At 44.5% G+C, this 20,861-nt stretch overlaps 1 protein-coding gene across 3 annotated transcripts in view; it reads left to right on the forward strand.

The window, feature by feature from the left end:
- nlgn3a (neuroligin 3a) overlaps nucleotides 1–20,551 on the forward strand; it is a 100,119-nt gene extending 79,568 nt beyond the window's left edge. For all 3 annotated transcript variants that reach the window (XM_008301942.1, XM_008301943.1, XM_008301944.1), the window contains 2 exons: nucleotides 7,756–8,545; nucleotides 19,696–20,551. In XM_008301942.1, coding sequence (XP_008300164.1) covers nucleotides 7,756–8,545; nucleotides 19,696–20,551 — 1,646 coding nt within the window. The remainder of the gene's footprint in view (nucleotides 1–7,755; nucleotides 8,546–19,695) is intronic.
- Nucleotides 20,552–20,861: the final 310 nt, after the last annotated feature.

The following is a 20,861-nucleotide window of genomic DNA, read 5'->3' on the forward strand; positions in this document are numbered from 1 at the left end:
CTCTCTCTCCTCTCTCTCTGTCACTCCTTCTTTACTTCCTTGCTTCCCCCCAGGGGGTGTGCACCCTTTGTGATAATTTGTCTGTCACAAATGCAACTGCACCCTCTCCGTGGCTTTCCTTGGCCCTAAAATGAGCTTCAGTCATCCCATCTTGGCTGTCAAAGGCAAGATGTCACCAAGAATAGAAGTTTCCCATCCTTTCACATTTCATGGCTGAATTGTCATATTTGTGGGTGACTTATATCTTTGACCCTCCCATGCTAGACATATTTTACATCTGATTTGTACTTATGGAGCTTTGCTTCCTTGAAGCCAGCGCACTCTTTGTCTCCAGCTGTCACTGCTCGCTGCATATATAAAAATGAACCCAGCTTTGGGGCTGCTATACAATGCAGATGGGGTGTAAAATATGGTGCATATATTTAGAAACAACAGGAGTCAGATGTTTTTCACTGTTTCTGCTCAGCAGCCACTTGCACAATTCTCCCTTGAAAACCAGTTTCAGTGGGAGCTAAAAGCACTAATCATTTCCTCTCAGCACACTGATCTGAAATCTATTTGTGGACACAGTAGGAGAAGGGAGAGGAAATCAGAAAACATCTTTAACATCTTGTCTCATCTAATGAGATTAGCAGAGCCGCTTACACAGTCATGACATGGAGATACACACAGATAACCCTGTAATAACTCATTATTCTTCGCATTTCCACATCGACACCTAGTCAAGGCTCGCTGACAGCGCGGGTTGTTGTTGTGTGTACACAGCTATCAGGCCAATCTATGCGCTGCAGCAGTATGGAGTGAGCTTGGTGAATACCGCCTCAAATGCCACGGCACAAAGAGAGCTAGCAGTAGAAGGACACGGAGATAGCATTCTCTGCCTTTCAGAGACTGCAGCATTAGTGACACATGCATGAGTGCAAATGGGGGGAAAAAAATCCCAGTGCAAGCTCTCTGTTTCTCTTGGTATGGCGGGGAGCCTGCAAGGGAAGAGAAGGAAAGAAATCAATCTGTTTGCATGCATGCATGTGAATTCATGAGACTGCACATAGAGCGTCCAAAGATTATAACAAACAGCTCAATAAATAGCAGGTGCATTAAAGGCTGTTTTCTTGGTTCAAGTGGACATAAGATCAATAATATTAAATCACTAAGCAAACTCCTCCTTTCGTTCGTTGAAATGAAGATTTGTTTTTTTTTTTCCTGGATAACAGTGTCTCTGTTCATATTTTACATAAATGTTGTTTCTCATAAAGAGAATGTCAGCGACAAAAACGCAAGCCTGCATGCACTCTGTGATTGTTTCATCCATCAAACACATTTCCACATGTTTTTTCTGGCTTCCAGCAACTACAGCAAAGTACTTAAAAGCTGACCTAACCTTCATTTAAGTGTCATAATAGATGTTATTTAGCCAGCAGTAAGTGAGTGGGTACATATGTCTTTATGCCTGCGAGTCTGTCTGTGGGCATCATAACCGGATCAGATAGGATGCTCAAGTAAATGGCAGCATTATCCTGCTGAGACTGCCAGATCCAATTTGTCATATTGGACAATACAAGACAGACGCACCAGAAAGTTTAGACAATCACAATGAAATATTTGAAATTTCAGCTTAATCTGCTTTAGTACGAATGACAACGCACACACTAATCTGAAATGTCCCAGTGTAGTAAAACCCCACCCACACCGATCCGAGGCTGAATTGAATTCCGAGAATTAGTCCACGAATACTGTTTGACTCAGGTGTGGTGTGCATGCCTGTGATTAGCAGGCAGATTGATGAGTTCAAGGAGGAGCGGTGGCCCTGTTGTGCTGTGCGTGCAGACAGAAGGAGGTCAGTGTGTGTGATGATGAGGCCTGGAGTGTGTGGTATTGACCAGTGGATGTCACGTCGTGATTAGTAGGAGATATCACACTCGCTGGGTTCAGATGCTCATCGATCCTTAAACCTGGGTACAGCCTGTCAATGCGGTCATTTTTATCCTCCTCTCCTCTCCTCTCCTCTCCTCTCCTCTCCTCTCCTCTCCTCCTTCCCTCCTGCCTCATGCTATTTCCCATTTCCTCTTCCCTCCTTCACTAATACCTTCATCTTTCCCCGGCCTTCCTCTCCCCACATTTCCCTCTTTCCCTCTTCTGTTCTGCTTTCCCATTCCCTCCCTCTTCCATCCATCCACCCTCATGGATCAAACTCTTTATCTGGCCTAAGCCGCAGCCTGCAGGCAAGCAGGCAGTCTCTATAGAGACTGGAGCAGAAGACCAACAGCTTCAAACAACATTATATAGGGCTGGCATGAAGCATGTCTCACACTGATAGATGAAAACACAGGCCCCTCAGACACTGTCTCTTTATGGACATGATGAAACACGAGCAGGGCAGTCCTTCTGTTTCAAAGCTCACTGCTCTTCACTTAAATATTGCTACAACACCTCCTGGGATGCAAGACAGGCTAAAGTTTTCTACAAATTAGGAAACAGTGCACCTTTGTGTTATGATCAATACAGAAAAAAACTGTTTCTGGGTGGAAGATGTATTTTCTTTGGCAGCTATCCTGCTGGATCATCCGTTATGAAACCAGTCCTGAGTAAATCTGGTGTAGAGAAAACATGAAGCTAGGTATTAGAAAATAGCTACAGCCGTGAAAGAGCAAGAAAAAAGAAAATCATACAATCAGTCATATATAGTAAGTCCAGTTTAAGCCATTTGCTGTCTTTTTTCATTTTTAATATTTAAGCAAACAGGTACAAATAGCAGTCTTACTTGAAGAACGCTCACACATAGCTCCTGGATGCCTTTGTGCTTCGATTTATAGTATATCCTCATAGCCTCAGGGAATCCTGGAACTATTTTCGATGGCACTACTACTGCCTGAGAAGCGTGCCGCTTGCCCTTTTTCTGATTCCGTCAGCATCGTTTTGAAGTTGACAAGTTCGACATTGGGCGGAAATTTTAATGGAACAGAAAAACAATGTAGGTGTTGTTTCAGGGCTGCCAGACCAATGTGAAATTACCCATGGACTAATGCATGATCAGACCAGAGGCACTTGTGTTTAAGTGGATGCAGCCTGTAGGCTGTAGCCATGGAGACAGCAGCTTTAACCCTGTGTTATGAGACTGCAAATGGCCAAGGATATACAATTAGGCAAATTTTATAACTGTTCATCTCCCAGCCGGCTTTAAATATTTCACATGAGATTTAAACACTTCATATATCCCCGTAAATTGGAAAAAAAACAGTAACACCGTGGATTCCTGGAAGGTGATGAGAGTTATAAGACTAAACCAGCTCTGAAAAAGAAAGAAAATAAGAGCCTGAGTGAAATGCAGCAAGAGAGGCAGAGCAGCATTTATTGGGTGTGTCCAACTGAGCGCTAGCCTAGTTTGACTGTAGACGAGAGAAATGTTTGCAACAGAGGGGGCTCTGCATAGTCCACGGGTCTGTGGAGATTTGCTTACAGTGAAGAGATGGTGGAGGTAAGATGGCTCAGAGGATTCAAGCTCCGCTGAATGCAGGCTCATGTCTAATAATCAGCAGGGAGGAACTCAGCGTGGTCCCTCAGAAAAAGAGAGACGGGGAGAATGCGATAGAGAGCGAGAAAAACAGAGGAGAGGGAAGATTGAAGGCGAGGAAAAAGCATGTACAAGATCTAGTGGAAGTTGTGGGCGAGTAAGAAAAAAAGAGAGGAATACATGTCCCTGTGGCCACGTTACTTCTCTCTTGTGATGGCTTTTATGTGTATGAGAAGAATTTTGATAAGATTTTTGCTGCTTTCCATATTTTCACCCCTATTATCTTTTAAAGTCATGTGGAATATTGTTAGTAAAATGAATCACTGACCTGTTAAAAGAGACTTGGGCAACGCAAACTTTCAAGGTCATCTGATAGACGTCACATTAACGCTGCTGTTATCTTTGGTAATTTTTTCTTTGGGGGGGGGTGACATTGTTAAGGTTGTAGTGTCTTTGTGGGTTACTTTTTTTTTTTACAGTCACATATATCTTAGGGCCAGATTGATAAAACGTCACCGCTGATGCTTGAGTGAGTTTTGCCAGATGTTTCAGATTACACAATACAGTCATTTATGGTGCTAACTGGCATCATCACCAGCAGAACATCCTTGTCCATTCACACCGACTGAACTCTGACACATGCCCATAGTTGCCACATGATGCATCAGCAGTGATCCGAAGCAAAAAGCCACATCACGTTACTCTCACTCCAGTGATGCGGCATTGGCTCATTAGTATCAGCATTTCATCCATACTGTTGTTGTCACAACAACTTGTTTGTTTGAGCCCGTGGGTGTGTTTGAGTGCGTCTCTCTAACCAACGCGGTGGTCATCATACCCCCCAAGGTCAAGCTTCTTTTTTTTTTTTCCCCTATCATCTGTGAATTATCTCCACAAGCCACTCCACCAATCCAGGGCCTGAACCACATGCCCATTTAACGGGTGTCTAGCGAAGGGGCAGCGCGGTCGAGGTCAGCAAACCGCAGCGCAGTGGCGGCTGCAGAGCGACGCGACAGCATTTTAGCAGGGGCCCAATGAGTGATTACCTTGGAGCTCCAGTCATAATTCAGCGTGACCTCAATCTGCCAGCAACGCTACGGCTTGATGGATCTGCTCGCAGTTTGGGTGTCGGGTTCTCGCATGTCAAACACAGGCAGATAATGATAGGGCTATCTGTTGCTTTTACAAAATAAAACATGCCAGATACGAATGTGACACACATGTTGATGACACTGCGTCATGCACTTCCATTCAACTCGTGTGGATACCGAGCGAGGAGTCATTTCCTGCGCAGATGTCAGAGGAGACGCTAAAGACAAAACAGTGTCACAAATGGTTAACCTCCATCATGACGATGTCTGTCGCCTGTCGGTCGATTCGTCTTCTTCATGTCTTATCAATCAGAGTCGGCACAAATGCATGCACGCACCCACACACATGTGCTTTCACACACACAAACGTATACACCTCCCAGTGTGGATAATTAGTGGATTCCCTCAGTGGGTGATAAAGCCGGTGCTCTTCTCTTCTCTCCCTCTGACCTTCCCCAGTGAGCTTCCTACCACAGTGGGGCTCATCACACACAGCTCTAATACATATTTATCGGTCCAGTGACAGCTCATGTGCACTGGATTTATATGTTTCTCAACAAACAATAGTAAAGCCTCAGTCACTCTTCCTCCCTTTCATCAACTGAAGCGGGAGATAAATCCAGGAGTGTCAAGCTGGCTGCAGCCTCCTCAGCAGCCGGCCATCTGTTGGTTCGGGTGCAGGTAGACATAGGACCAAGCAGAGCTGCATTGAAGCAGTTCTCCTCAATTACAGCGAGCAGATTTGATGTACGTATGTCTGTCAAATCGCCTTTGCAATCACAGGAACTTCTCTGCTGGCAAACGATTTCCCTCAGCAACTTCTGATCAAAGACATTCAGAAAGTGGCTGTGGCATGGCTGGCGGCATTGGGATTCAGGACAGACTCCCTGCACCATGACTGGCTCTGTTTGCACAGCGCAATCTGAGTTGAGATGTGAAGAGAGGCAATACCACTAAAGAGGGAGGGGAGGGGACGGGAGGGGAGAGGAGGAAGAGAGGGGAGGGATGGCAGGATTAAGCCCCAGCCCCCCTCCCTGCCTCTGAGCGGCCATCTTTCATCTTGCGACTGCCCCTCTAATGCTTTCAAGTGGGTGAAACCCTCGACATCTGCTTCCGCTCCCTGGGACACGGCACAGGCCACCATCCTGCAGAGATGCACAACCACAGGACAGCTCGGAGGGCAGTGTCAGGGCAAGGCCACTGGAAGCTGATGGTCTCATCCATGTAGAAAGAAACGCATGATGCGGAAACGCAGGAACCAAATTTGATTTTGTGCACTGAGGTTAAATCAGAAACGTACATTCAGGAAGGTATTGAGAACTGTCAAAAGGCACATCCAGAGCCAGAAATCAAAGTTCAGATACACAAAATGCGGCTTATACTAGTAAACAGAATCACCACAGAAACATTTCACAGTTCACTCACCCAGACACATTAATTCTACTTACTACTCGCGAACAAATAAATGTAAATAGCTCTGTAAATAAACACTTCGTCTTCGCCAAGAAGAAATAAGCCCCCCGCCGCCTCTGATTAAGACTACCAAAGTGATATATCTGGCACTTAAGACTGCTGTTTACCTCATAAACACAAAGATTTCAACACAGCCACCCACACTGACGCTGAAATATCAGGAACGCAGTCTGCGTGCCTATACGTTTCTCTGCTAGTCTTTGTGGTTTTAATGTGGAATCGTCTAATGACTTTTTTTTTTTTTTAATGCGTGCCATTTCATCTGCCGCGGTTTTCAGTATCATGGGTTCAGTGGAATTCCTTGACTCTGGAAGTATTGCTGCTGTGAGCAATAAAGCAGCATGGTCAAGTGGTAAGAGCGTCGCCTCTGATTTCCTACGAGTTTAACAAAATAGCACTTGTGAATTTGAAAAACATATTACTAGGGCAGATGAGTGGTGCTGTCAAGACAAGGCACTGATATGAGGAAGGGCTGCTTGAGACGGCGAGGAGGTCATGTTACCGTCAGTCAAATGTCTGTGCGGAGAGGTTTTTCAAAAGCGAGGCAATTCAGTTATTTCTGAGGAAATTATGTTTATTTTGGATCTGTTCCTTGTGATGAAAAGTCCTTTTAGATTTCCTCCATATTGCATTTATTTCATTTAATTTGTGAGAGCGCCCCATGAGACTGTAGATTTTGTTCGCTTTGGTTCCTCATCCCCCTCCACCCTCTTTAAAGCCCACCCACACACACACACACACACACACACACACACCAAACTCCTAAGTAGATTCACATAATACATGATCTGTTGACTCCTAGTTGAGCGTGTGTCTATTTCTGTAATGTACAACGAGGAGACCACGGCTCTCTCTTTAGTTTTGGTCTTCTTTCATTGTGTGCCACCATGTTGTATTACATTGCCAGGTGAAAATGTGCAGCTCGGTTCCTTCTGCAAATGTAGGGAGTAGGAGTCTAATTTTATTTATAGCAATCCACCCACAAACTTATGTAGAATTTAGTGATCTTTCAGGTAAAAAAAATGACTTTTAACTTACGTAAGGCATAACTGATGCGGCGGCACTGTGTGCGTAATGACTGCAAAAAGGAGCATCTGTGTCGATAATTGCGGTGTTTGAGGTTCATCCAATTTAAGCTACCTTGAAAAGTACATTATCACCGGGAGGGAATGGGCAACAGGGTTCGTATTTTCAACATTTAATTCAAACTGTGGGGCCTTTTATACATGGAAAGGAATTGATCTATTTTATGGTAAAGACTGGCTTGCCAGTTTGTGCATCCTCTGTTTGCAACAAAGCCTACATACCCATACTGGCAGCATCTGCTCCCGACAAACGTACAGATATTATTACCGAGAGTGCATATAGAGATGGATGGAAGGAGGGAAGATGACAGACAGAGTGCTGATTCCTTCCTCTGTCTGGGAGCTGTCTGTGAGACCAGGCCATCTGCACATTCATTATCACAGCAATGATTCCATTATTGTTCTGTGTGGCAACAAGGACTTGCTCTGTCTGGCCTTTGTTATTCTTATCAACTGCGTAGCTGACAGCCCCCTTTTGATCATGGCAGCCACAAAATTAGCAACTATCATGTAATATAGTGCATAACTGAATTATCCTCCCTAATAGTGACACATTAAACTTCATCCTATCTCTTCCCCCTGTGTCCTTGTGCAGGTCTGTTCCACAGAGCTATCATTCAGAGCGGGTCGGCCCTCTCCAGCTGGGCGGTGAACTACCAGCCGGTCAAGTATACGCGTCTGCTGGCGGAGAAGGTGGGCTGTAACGTTCTGGACACGTCAGACATGGTGGACTGTCTGAGGAAGAAGAGCTCCAGGGAGCTCGTGGAGCAGGACATACAACCAGCGAGGTACCACGTGGCCTTTGGACCTGTAATCGATGGTGATGTTATCCCCGACGACCCTGAGATCCTAATGGAGCAGGGCGAGTTTCTCAACTATGATATCATGCTGGGGGTGAACCAGGGTGAGGGGCTGCGGTTTGTGGAGAACGTGGTGGATTCAGAGGACGGCGTGTCCGGAAACGACTTTGACTTCTCCGTGTCTGATTTTGTGGACAGTCTGTATGGCTACCCGGAGGGCAAGGACACGCTGAGGGAGACCATTAAGTTCATGTACACAGACTGGGCGGACAGGGACAATCCGGAGACCAGGCGAAAGACTTTGGTGGCGCTGTTTACCGACCACCAGTGGGTTGAGCCGTCGGTGGTGACGGCTGATCTCCACGCTCGCTACGGCTCACCCACCTACTTCTACGCCTTCTACCACCACTGCCAGAGCCTGATGAAGCCCGCCTGGTCCGACGCCGCCCACGGGGATGAGGTGCCCTATGTTTTTGGAATCCCTATGATTGGTCCCACTGACCTCTTCCCCTGTAACTTCTCCAAGAATGATGTCATGCTCAGTGCTGTGGTCATGACCTACTGGACCAACTTTGCCAAGACTGGGTGAGTTATATCTTCTTCCATTTTTCATCGCTTTTTCCAATTGGGGATATCAATCATTGGTGCTTTATTGATACCTATATTGATGATGGTACTGTTTAGTGGCTTGGCATTGATATTTTCACGGGTTATTCCATCTCAAATCATCAGGTCCTTCTAGTCAGCCATCTCTGATATGTTTGAAACATTTTTATCACAAACTATATATATATGTATATATATATATATATTAAATTGTATCAGGAAATTTTAGCTTGATACCGTACTTTCAGAGTTACTTTTTCCTGTTCTTTTTTTCCAAAACTGTCTGACCTACTTTCAGCTCATTTTTTCAGATATTAAAATTTGACGCTATGTTTGTACAAGAATATCTCAAGAGCTATTAAAGACAAAAGCCTGAAATTTTCACTCTTGTTTCACTTTATTGCAATAATTCCGAATTAATTGATTCACAATGAATTTTTTTTTAATGTTATATTTGAAGAACCATTTTAAAATCTCAGAACTCTGTTCTACTTAGATTAGACTTTCTACTGATATTTTTGTTGTTGTGGTACAGCTTGTCATACCTGATCAATCAGTTCTAAAGTTAAAAAAATAATAATGTTTTTTCATATTTATGACCAATTATTTCATATCAATAAACATTATATATGTTTTTGGTTTTGTTTTGTGATATCCAACTGCATATGGTTCAGAAAATGTCACTAGTTGGCTCTTGCATAATGCAGTTTTCATTAACGTGAGCGAAAAGATGGTACTTTTCATGACAGCTTTAATTGTTTTTTTTTTTCATGTTGTAACTCACCCATGGTCAGAGATTATTTGATCTACTTGTCCAATATTAAAGACTGTGATTTAATGATATGATGACAAATAACACAGAAAAAATCTGGCTTTTATTTTTGATAGTTCCTGAGATATTGTCGTTCACACATCTCAGCCTCATTTTTTAATGTGCGAAGAAATGTGCTAGAAGTGGGTCAACAGGCAGCTTCATTAAAAAAAATAAAAATTAAAAATTCTCGGAAATATTCTTATATTAATCTAAAATTATACCTTGAAAATGTCAACACTTTTTTTTTGTTTGTTTGTTTTTTTTTGTTGTTTTTTTTAAATCAGGCAAATCAGAGATGGCCGAGCAGAAAGTGTTCTAATAACTTGATAATTGGAGATGGAATGACCCTGAATCAGTTGATTTGAAAAGATTAAATAGGTGCTCAGGTACGCAAGTTTTTACTGCAATATGATTCTGCAAAATATTCTGTAGAGGTGCAACAACTGGACTCTCAACAGAAATACAATTACCAACTATTTTAAGACATTTTTTAAGAAAGAATATCTGAAATATTATGCAATGTTTGTTGCTTTTCTTAGTCTTCTAATATTAAAGCCTGATCAATACTGGATTTAGGTGGCTGATGCTAATACCGATTTTTAGGGAGTAAAAAATTAGCGTCTGATATGCCTTACATATATATACATATTTATTTATACATGTACAGTGGTAAGCAAAATATCATATACACTTGTACACTTGTAAAGACTGTGTATTGTATATCATGGCAATCTTGAGTTTCCCCATGCATCTTTGTCACAACAAATCGTTGTCATATGTATATTAAAAATATACATATGACAACATTAATTATCAGTTATGGTAATGTAGAAAGCTGTGTAAATCAAATGTTCTTGTTCTTTTCGCTTCTTGTGTGTGATTACGATTGACTGCAGCTGGTGACTCCTCTGAGCTCATTTAAATAAGGCCCATTTGATACACTCATCAGCCACAAACACTGCAATGAAAAAGTCTGAGGAGCTCAGCACACATCTGTAAAAACAACTTGAACAAGTCAGGAAGCTAGCTTGGATCCATTTCAACCATTTCTACATGGGCTTTACAAGTATATGTAAGCTTTACATGTACATGTTAGATTTATTTTTAGAATGATCATGGGGTTGTTGTTTATTAGGTTTTCTGAAATATGTTTACCCAGTTAGCAGTTTGCCGTGAAAATAATGCTTGACTTTGCACCACTGTGCACTCAGCTGTGATAGATACTCTGCTACATGTGCTGCACAAAGTGCTGAGTGTCGTAAACAATGGAGTCAGAGCCACTCTGCTGGACAGACTATGTGATGACACCTTTTCCTCATTATCCCAAATATATTTTTCTTCATTATGTTCTATAAAAGGGCTGCAAAGTGGCTCGGTGGTTAGCACCGTTGCCTCGCAGCTAGAAGGTCCCCAGTTTGCATCCCGATGAGGACACCCGGGATCTTTCTGTATGGAGTTTGCATGTTCTTCCCGTGCAGCGTGGGTTATCTCTGGTTTCTCCAGCTTCCTCCCAAACAGTCTAAAAACATGTTGAGGTTAATTAGTGATTCTAAATTGTCCATAGGTGTGAGTGTGCTTGGTTGTCTGTCTCTAAGTGTAGCCCTGTGATAGACTGGCGACCTGTCCAGGGGGTCCCCTGCCTTTGCCCGAAGTCAGCTGGGATAGACTCCAGCCCCCCTGCAGCCCTAGTGAGGATTAAGCGGTGTATAGATAATGGATGGATGTTTTGTAATAGAAAAATACTGGTGCATTTTCTTATGGGCCTCTCTGTGAAAGGTTTACCGATACATCGACCGGGCTCTAGTAAATTCAATATTTGTCTTAGACAGAATATTACATTTAGGAACTCAGACTCCAGGATGCACTGAAAACTCTTCATAATTGTCTCGTGTTTTATTAACCGAATGATTCATTGATTAATCAGGACAATAGATGAATCCATAATAAAAATAAATAATCAGTTGTTGCAGCTCTAGTGTTAATTTTGTTTGTCAAGAGGAAAAACTAATTAGAGTTTGTGAGATCTAGATTGCTGTCTTGTTGTTGTCTAGCTTAGCCCACACAGAAAAATAAACGATCCACCTCCTTCACAGTTGTTGAGAGTAGTAAACACACAAACTTGTACTGGAAGTGTTTCTGCAGTTAATGATTGAGCTGATTCATCAGATAAAGAGTGGAAATATGACTTGAGGCCAACTCATTGAGATATTCTGGGTGCTGGAGCAACATGAGCCGGGGTGGTGACTGGCTGCCGCGATGTTTATGCTCATAGAGGTAGCATTATTTTTCTTTTTGCCCTGCAACAGTTATCTCAGCTATTATTCCAACCTGTCCACTATACAGTCCACAGAATGTAAACTTACCGACAACACAGTCGAGCAATTGTACACTTTGGCGACGTGTTGGGAAATGACTTCAACAGTTGGAAAATGTCAAACGTGAAACAAATTTATCTCTAATCTCCATTTAGATCAAAGAGGCGTTTGTCTAACAGTAGAAGCACAACATGTTCCCACATACTACAGATTTTTATTTTTTTTTTGCAGCCATCCTTGCAAATTAGTAAAACCAGTGATCGCACAATTACAAACTTGTTAAGTTATTAATAGAAAAAGAGAGAAATTCTATCTCAGACCTATTAAAAGCACTTCTGTGCTGCAGGATAATGGAAGCTCCACAATAGATGGGACAGAAAAGGAATTTTTCAACAGAGACTTTTTTTTTCGGATGCGTTTTTTTTTTTGTGCCTGGACTTCCTGGGTCTCAGTCTGAAAACCTGAGACATATTGAATCTGAGGACGATTAAATGTTCCTGCAGAATGTGTGCTGTGCTATTCGTGCTTGGCTGACTGTTTGGGTTGAGCATGTGGGCATGGCTGCCTGGCTTTCTGTATACTTCTGTGTGTGTGTGTATGTGTGTGTGTGTGTGTTTGTGTTTGGCTGGAAATACTATCTATGCTCTATTACACTGGGGCCCAAAAAAAAACACAAAGACTTATCAGGGAGGCATATCAAACTCTTGCCCTCGGCGGTATTGATTCCCTCGGCCTGGGCCCAGTCGATCACTCGTGCCCTGGGTGACTCGCGCTCCCCACCATGCTCAATTTCACCCCCACCCATCACAAAGCCTGGCCATTTTGTATGACTACTAGTAATCATTTCTAACAACTTAAATTTAATTTGACAGTGCCTGTTACCAGAGAGGTATTGATCCCGTCCTGAATGGGAAATCTTGTTCCGTTTTTTATCTGCCTCTATATCATCTGCTGTCCAATCAGGTAGCACTCACATCCAGTCGTCTGGCTGCTCGAACCTTGAACTGCTAATGGCAGACAAGCGCAGATGGACTGATGTCGGCTGTTTTGGCTCCTCAAGGAAAGCGCCGAGGTCCGTCAGCGATGCTCGGACTTAACAGCTGTCTCCTCTGCCTGGCAGCCATCTTGTGTCAGCACACACAAAGCTGCAATTTGTAGATACAGATGGAATTTATTACTTGTCCTTTCAAGAACATTGTCTGTTGTTATATGAAGAGACAGTGCGTTTAATTTTAATGAGAAAAGTTTGAGGCCTCAAGGTAACAACGCACGGTGCTTTTTGTACTGAATGACTCCAAACTTGGATCTGTCAACCGAATTAATTCGGATGAATGACGACAGTCTGTCTGTCATACCTACAACAACACAGCAGCATGGGGCGGTGAGCCTGCTCCAACCCTAACCCAGCGTTCACCCTGGCAAGCAGGAAAAGTAGAAACAAGGAATTACACTTTACTGCCGACCCCGTGTCAGTTTTATGCAGTTTCATGTCACTGATTGATTGAGATAAGAAGTAAAGCTGCGGGAGGATAAACTGATTCCTGATCCGTGCCCACCATGTTATGTGTGGTATCCATCCTATGGTGTGTCGCCTTGGCGTAACTCCAAACAAGGGGATTACAAGCAAACCACAATTAGGCACTCAGATGGTAAAGAGCCTGGGATTAGATGCCAGCATAAAAAAAAAAAGAAAAAAGAAAAAAACTGCGGGCTGCTTTAAAGGGTAATTTTTACTCCAGCTAAAGGAATCTACCGTCAACTCTTCGGGGGTGGGGGGTAGAGGATGTGAGACATTTCCCACAGATTCTGAAGTTCATTCTCCTCATTTAAACCAAACTAGAGGATATAGATCTCTCCTCCAACACCACCCAACCCAATCTGGCTCTAGAGGACATACTTTTAATTAAGACCCAGTTGAATTCCCTTCGCCTTCGTGGCCCGTCCAACAGCCATCTTGCCTATATCTGTAAAGCAGCTCCCGCTCCCCTTCCAGATGTTCGTAATGAACTGACCCAGATTGCACTTCCTGCCCCTGTCTCTAAATCGGCTGTAGAAACATGTGTGACACGATGTTGAGACACTTGGGCTGCATGTCAACAGTGTGTATCATAGCAGCATTCCCCCCAAAGCTCTTCCTGGCCCAAGCTCTCATGTGTCATCTTTACAGGGCAAATCCCTTCCCGTGCCTTTTTTTTTTCATTTTTTTTTTTTCTCCATCAGTGTCAGTGAAGCATAAAAGCACACAGAGAGTGCACACTGTCAAATCTTCTTAGTGTGTGTGTCCGCACATGTGTGTGAGTGCGATTGCGAGAGCGTGCGTTTACACTGTGAGGCTGTTCTTTCCTGAGAGTTAGGGTTGTTTCGGAAGCTGGGGATTTACTCAGCTCCGAGTTATTTTTCTGGCTGCAGCGTTTGTTTTAGTATTGACGGGCAAAATTGGCCTGTATTTTATTGCTTCTTCTGAACTGTTTTTTTTTTTTTTCCCAAAACTTTTGCCACAAGTCCACACGCGGCGACTTTCACGCCTTCTCAAACATGAATGCAGGCACAGCAATGCGACTTTACACAAAAACACTGGCAGAACTCTTCAGAAAAGGCAGAATGATGAAATGCCCAGAAAAGATCAATCATTATATATCATTAGTGCTATAAATATGTTGGTCCATCTTCCTGCTTCTTGGTGGCTTTTTTTTTTTTTTTTGTTCCTGCTGGCTGCTGCTCATTTCCCCTGTTCTATGTGTGAGCTGTGCCACATGCTGTGCCGGGCCTTGGTAGGTAGTTAAAGAGCAGCGCGCTGTCATGTGCTGAATTTTTTTTTCCTCATTCTCCTCCATCCTTCTCTTTCTCATTATTTTCATACCAAAAAAAAAAGCAAACCTACTCGTGTATTACGTTTCCAACATGAGCTAAAATATGCAGTATTGATTTCTTTAGTGACAATGGCTGCCGACCAAACAAATGTAGCAAGAAGAGACTACAGCGTGTCTATAGTGCAGTTTAACAGCCAACACTCTGATTTAGCGCACCGCTACTTGATTTTTCTTTTGTTTTCCTCCTCCTTGTCAATCGAACATCCTTCCTCTGTTGGATTAGCAATACGTACACATCAGCTGTTTCTCCCGTCTGACCTCATTCACGCACAACTTCAGCCTTTTTTTTCCTTTTTTTTCTTCGCCCCAGCTGTCTAACAGTTACATCACTCATCCCCGATCTCTTTCCTTGTCCTTTCTCAGGATTATTCACCGTTCGCTTTCCTTCGTTAGGGCCGACTCAACCTGTACCAGGAGTCTTGTGGATGCTTGGCACTGTGGAACAACACAGCCCCCAACAGCCACTATACCTACTCCATTAAATAGGCACTCACTTGATAGGAGATTTGTAGCCAATATCCTGATTTGCATTAGAGAAGGTAAGGAAGTGGTGTGGCTTGTTAAGGGGTCTGGATGCCATTGATCGGTGTCCATGCTGTGCACTGAATGTAATGAGAGGAGGGCAGCAGGAGAGGAGAGGAAGAGGAAGTGGATCTGCATGTGTACATCTTTAAATAAGTGACTGTCAGGTTCAAATTAGAATAAATAGAATGAAAATTATAACTGTAACCTGCAAAAAAAAAATCCAAAGTAGATGCAGTCAAAGCTGCTAATTGGTTAAAAGAAAAAAAGGAGAAGGTGAAGGTAGAGAAGGTGTTGGAGGAAGGGGGAGGTGTTTTGTTTGCTGCCACTCATCTAATCAAACAAATCAATAGCATCCATAATAATCAGTGGTCCGAGAGCTGTGTCCTCCAACACTTCTGCACACCCCAAAGTCACAGCGCCTCGCCCTGCATCACTTAGCCTGCTGAACCGAAGGCTGCCATTAAATATGAACCACGCATCACTCAGCCCTGTGCCCCAGCGTGCAACCACATGAAGGGTAAAAGAGCACAGCCTGATAATTTGCCTGCTCAGTGCTGGAGTTGCCCCCCTCGCGCTGCACCGAGACAAAGTCTACAAACAGAATTGGATTTCTTATAGTATATTTCTTTAAAAAAAAAAAAAAATCTACAGAAAGGTGTTTGGTAACCTTCTGTTTCAGGGAAAATTACAATTAGCTCCGTACATTGTGTTACCTGGTAAGTACACAAACAACTGCAGGGGATGAATTTGTTACACAACAATAACTAAAAAAAGGAAGAAAAAAAGAAACAGGCTTCAGTTTTGCATATTTTTGCAGCTTAGCAAAATGAGCATCAGTGCCGCTGAATTAATGCATGTTCCTTGTTTTATATTGAGAAGCTACACTCAGCTCAGGATTCAGAGACCTTGAGTGCAGTGAAAATAGATTCTTGTCTTCTGCCTTAGGGCACCTAAACGTGTCTTTTCAGATTTGGTGATGGCTAGGTCTATGATCATTCAAGCGCTTCAAATTACATCAGGATGAAAAGGGGAAGGAGGTACATGGGAAATGAAAAAAGAAAGAAAATGATATTCATTCTTCCTCCTTATCTACCTTTTACATCAGTGCTCGCAGATAGGGCTTGGAATAGGTAATGAGCTCAGGTCTCATTCTGCCACATGTGTAGGTAGAGCGAGCCAAGAGCCGAGAGTCATATCTGTCACCCAGGTGGCACAGCGACTTATAGAAGAGCTGTTTAACACTTGGAGGAGGTTTCTCCTTATACCAACCTGAAGAGGCCTGTTGTCATCGCTACACGGCGTGTACAGCTTTGTGAATCGTGACATGTCTTGTGTTTAAGTGGCGCACTTGTGTGATCCAAGAGGTCATTATACCATAACGTGTCACAAATATAGCACACACAGGCACATACAGCGAGGTGTACGAGCTGACAGACGTGAGATCAAGCCTGCCTACATAAAACTCCCAGTCAATCAAACGCAAACACGTGGGCGCACTTAAACACGCATGGCAAGCCAAGGTTAGCGGGGGTCAGCAGGTCACCGATGTTGGGGAGGGAGGCAGAGGAGGAGATGAAGGCAATGGTTTATAGTACCACAGCCATATGAACACATCAGAGGAAATCTGAAAGGCCATTAAAACGCCTGCTTTTATGGGTGTAATAATCCCTCTCCTCTGCCTGGGAGTCCAGCCACAGCTTCAATGACCATCCAGATTAGGTGGGAGGTCTGACAGGAGGCAGGCTATCAGCTAATGCAGGGGAGCTGTGAGAGCCCAACAGGACCACAAATATCACATTATGCCAGGGATGTTCGTGCAAGTCACAACGAGGCGTTCGCTGCAGAGCTGAGCACATGCAGTCAGCTGGGGGAGTGTTTGGACAAGGCACTTTTCTGAGTTTTTATCTCCCGAATGTTTGAATGCGAGATGACCGCGAGGTTCGAGTGCAGAGTGTCAGCTTTAATCTGGGGTTACACAGCCCATCGCACCCTCACCCTGTTTAATTTCAGTTTGCCAGAAGCGATTCGACAGGTTAAGATAATGTTTAATAAGCGTTTTCTCTTTTTTTTTTTTTTTTTTTAAATCTCTTGTGAAAATTCCTTACTGTGCAGTAAGTCATAAAATTCCTTGGCTCATCTTGATCAGCAGTCGGTTGGTATCTTAAAGGGTCTGACTACGCCGCATCGCCCGGTGAGCGCCGACACAAACAGAGCAGGGTAACCTCGTAGCCCTCGCCACACTGAGCAGCAAAGACCGAGTTCAGATCCCTCCCTCCGACTGCTCAGCTCAGGGCAGGACTTCAAAGCCACAGAGCAGCCCCAAAGTTGAGCAGCAGTGGTAGAAATTGTTCAAAGGAATGTAGCCTGTTTACTATTGACTTTGCAACAATTACCCAAGCATATGTGTGTGTAATTAGATAAGGCAGCCAGTTGTTCTCTAATGCGGCAAATCAAATTAACTAAAGATGCCACATTGATTTCTTTGTGTTCCCTAAATTATTCATCTTCACTTGCACTGAACCAGCCTGCCAGCCCGCCACCAAAGAGCTTTTCTAACTCCTCTGCACCACCGCTCCCTTGCTCCCTGCACACACTGATTGTTTTGTGAGATCCAGCCAAGTACCTTTGCAATATTTTTGCCATCACAATTTGGCAAATTGACCCTCCTCAAAAAAACAAAAGGTGGGGAACGTTAGCAGCGTTATAGAAATACAGAATCCCCATAAACCAAGACGGCTCCGACCTCCGCCGCAGTTGTCGTGTGCGAGAGACCGAGGGGGGGGATGAAAATTCGCTTGCATGCGTGTGTGTGATGGCCCGCACAAGACTGCTGAGAGAATTCATGAAGCACGCAGGCTGCAGACAACCACGTATCAGGCTGCTCCATTGACATCCTGTTCTCTGGCATGTTGCGTGCAGGGAGATCAATATGACCTTACCTCCACCACCCGCTCCTTTGAAACTTAATTACTGATATTCAGCTACAAAGTCATCATTGTCTGGCTGTCAATATTCATTGGGGATCATTACGGGCCTAATAAAAGAGGTTATTTACGGGCTGCTCTGCTGACACCGGCCCAGGTCCAGGGATTCAGCTCCAGCCATCTCAATTTGCTTTACCCCTCTCTCCCTCTCCCTCTCCCTCTCTTCCTCTCTCTCTCACCTCTCTTTCTCTCACCTCTCCCAGAAGCACTGACCTGAAAAAGAAAAATTGACAGCAGAGAAACGAACAGGAGAGAGGATAGACGGTGAATTCTTCTGGCATGGCTTTTAATTCTCTTAACCATGTTTGGAAGGTTTTTCCAGCCCGTGTTCAAAAAAAAAAGCAAAAACAAAAACAACACTGTAGCCGCCATATCCCTAAATCCCCAACTAAATTTGAACTTTGCTTGCCACTGACATTGCAATAAGACCCACATAGGGGATATTTCATGACATTTAGAGAAATGCCGCGCAGATCCTTGCCTCCTTGCAACAACACGGGTTTTAACATCGCGGCTCCAACATCAATTACAGTGTTTTCAAGGCTACGGGACTATTCTTCAGGTTTCTCAACAGAAAGTAATTTCATCAGTACCAAAAGCAATACCAAGGGCCACAGAACTCCCACTCCTGACATTGTACAGCAACAAAGAGTTGTGTGATTGTTGGAGATTGCTATATGTTAATTCATTCAATAAATCAATAGCTTCACTGTAATTGAAATGGTTGGCCATTTGAGGCAATGTGGTGAAAGCTGAAAGGTGGAACAGTGACCTCTGTAGATCAAAAGAGGTACTGCATCCCCCAAAAAAAAAATCTCTATTCCTCTCTCGTCCTCATGCTCATTCTCACGTCCTTTTTTTTTTTTTGTCTCTCGCTTTTCGGTCTCAAACACACAAACACGCTCATATCCACGCATGCACACACGCGCGAGGCTCTACAGTTCCCTTAGTGTCTTGATTAATATGGTCCACTTTACATCAGTACACTGGATGCCAATGCACACTGTGCTGCCTTCCCTGAGCAATTAGCGGAGGGGCTCCACCAGCGTTGGATTATCAACAACAAGATGCCTCCTGACGCGAGCCCTAAAGCCTGCTGACTTATTCATACGTGTTTACTTTAAAAGCCTCTGCCCTGGTTTTTGTGGGTGGGCTGCCTCAGAACTGAAATAAGAGCAACATCTGGGGAGAGAGGAGACAGACAGGAGCATTGTGCCCCACAAAGAGGTGGCTGAAAGGGGAGATGGACAAAGTCCCGCCACACGAAGGCTTAGAGAAAATGAGTAAATAAGAGAAATCGGGCAGATGATGCAGGAGCAGAAGGTGTGATATATACTGCAGCATGCACACCTGGATCAATTATTAACTTCAGCTGTTGGCTGGTTGGTTGGTTGATGTGGGTTTGTGCTCTTGCTATTGTCGATTTCGAAAAGCAAGATCAATAAATTCTCCAGTTACTCAGCCCCTTTCACTCAGAATGTAAGCTGTGACTCATACTGTTATGTTTCCGTTTTATTATTTGTATGTGCTTCCGTCCCCACATGAATGTCGAAGCATGAATAATTAAATGTACTGTCAGAATCATTTAACACCCTATCACGTCTCTCTTTCTTGTCTGCAGGGATCCCAACAAACCGGTTCCCCAAGACACCAAGTTCATCCACACTAAGGCCAACCGTTTTGAAGAGGTGGCCTGGTCCAAGTACAACCCCCAGGACCAGCTGTACCTGCATATCGGTCTGAAGCCACGCGTGCGCGACCACTACCGTGCCACCAAAGTGGCCTTCTGGAAACACCTAGTGCCCCACCTGTACAACCTCCACGACATGTTCCACTACACCTCCACCACCACCAAAGTGCCGCCGCCAGAGACCACGCAGAACACCTTGTCCACCAAGAGGCCCAATGGGAAAAACTGGCCGTTCAACACCAAGCGGCCCCCCATGTCTCCGGCCTACAACAGTGAGGACAAAGACTCTTGGAGCGATGACGAGGAGACAGGGCCGCTGGTGGTAGAGAACCCGCGGGATTACTCTACAGAGCTCAGCGTCACCATCGCTGTGGGAGCCTCACTGCTGTTCCTCAACGTCCTGGCTTTCGCTGCGCTCTACTACCGCAAGGACAAGCGGCGGCAGGACTCCGGCCACGGGCAGCCCAGCCCGCAGCGCCAGACCACCTCCAACGACATTGGCCACCACGCGCCTGAGGAGGAGATCATGTCGTTGCAGATGAACCAGACGCACCATGAGTGCGAGGCGGGGAACAGCAACGAGGGGGCACTGCGCTTGGCCTCGTTGCCCGACTACACACTCACTCTGCGGCGCTCTCCGGACGACATCCCCCTCATGACCCCCAACACCATCACCATGATCCCCAATTCCTTGGTGGGCATGCCCAACCTGCACCCATACAACACCTTCACAACCGGCTTCAACTCCACCGGCCTGCCGCACTCCCACTCAACCACCCGCGTATAGCTTTAAGGAGGCCAGGGGCAGCCGGCGCAGGCGGGGGAGGAGGAGGAAGCGGCGGCGGGGCGGAGGAGGAGGAGCAGGAGGATGAACGAATGGAAGAGAGGATTGTGTTTTATAAATATCACAGGGAGGGGGAGGGCTGCGAGGGGGAGGGGAGGGGAAGGGCAGGAGACGGATTAAAACGTGAGGAGATTTAACTAGACTTTTACTACGAGGAGAGTTGCTGAGAGCTCTCTATGGATGTCAAGTTGTGCAGAGCTGCCAAAATCAAACTGCTTCCCTTCTCCTGAACAGGGGAGGGGGTCTTTCTGCA

The sequence above is a fragment of the Stegastes partitus genome, unplaced genomic scaffold (genome assembly GCF_000690725.1).
Source record: "Stegastes partitus isolate 25-593 unplaced genomic scaffold, Stegastes_partitus-1.0.2 Scaffold1735, whole genome shotgun sequence".
In the NCBI taxonomy this organism is placed as follows: domain Eukaryota; kingdom Metazoa; phylum Chordata; class Actinopteri; family Pomacentridae; genus Stegastes; species Stegastes partitus.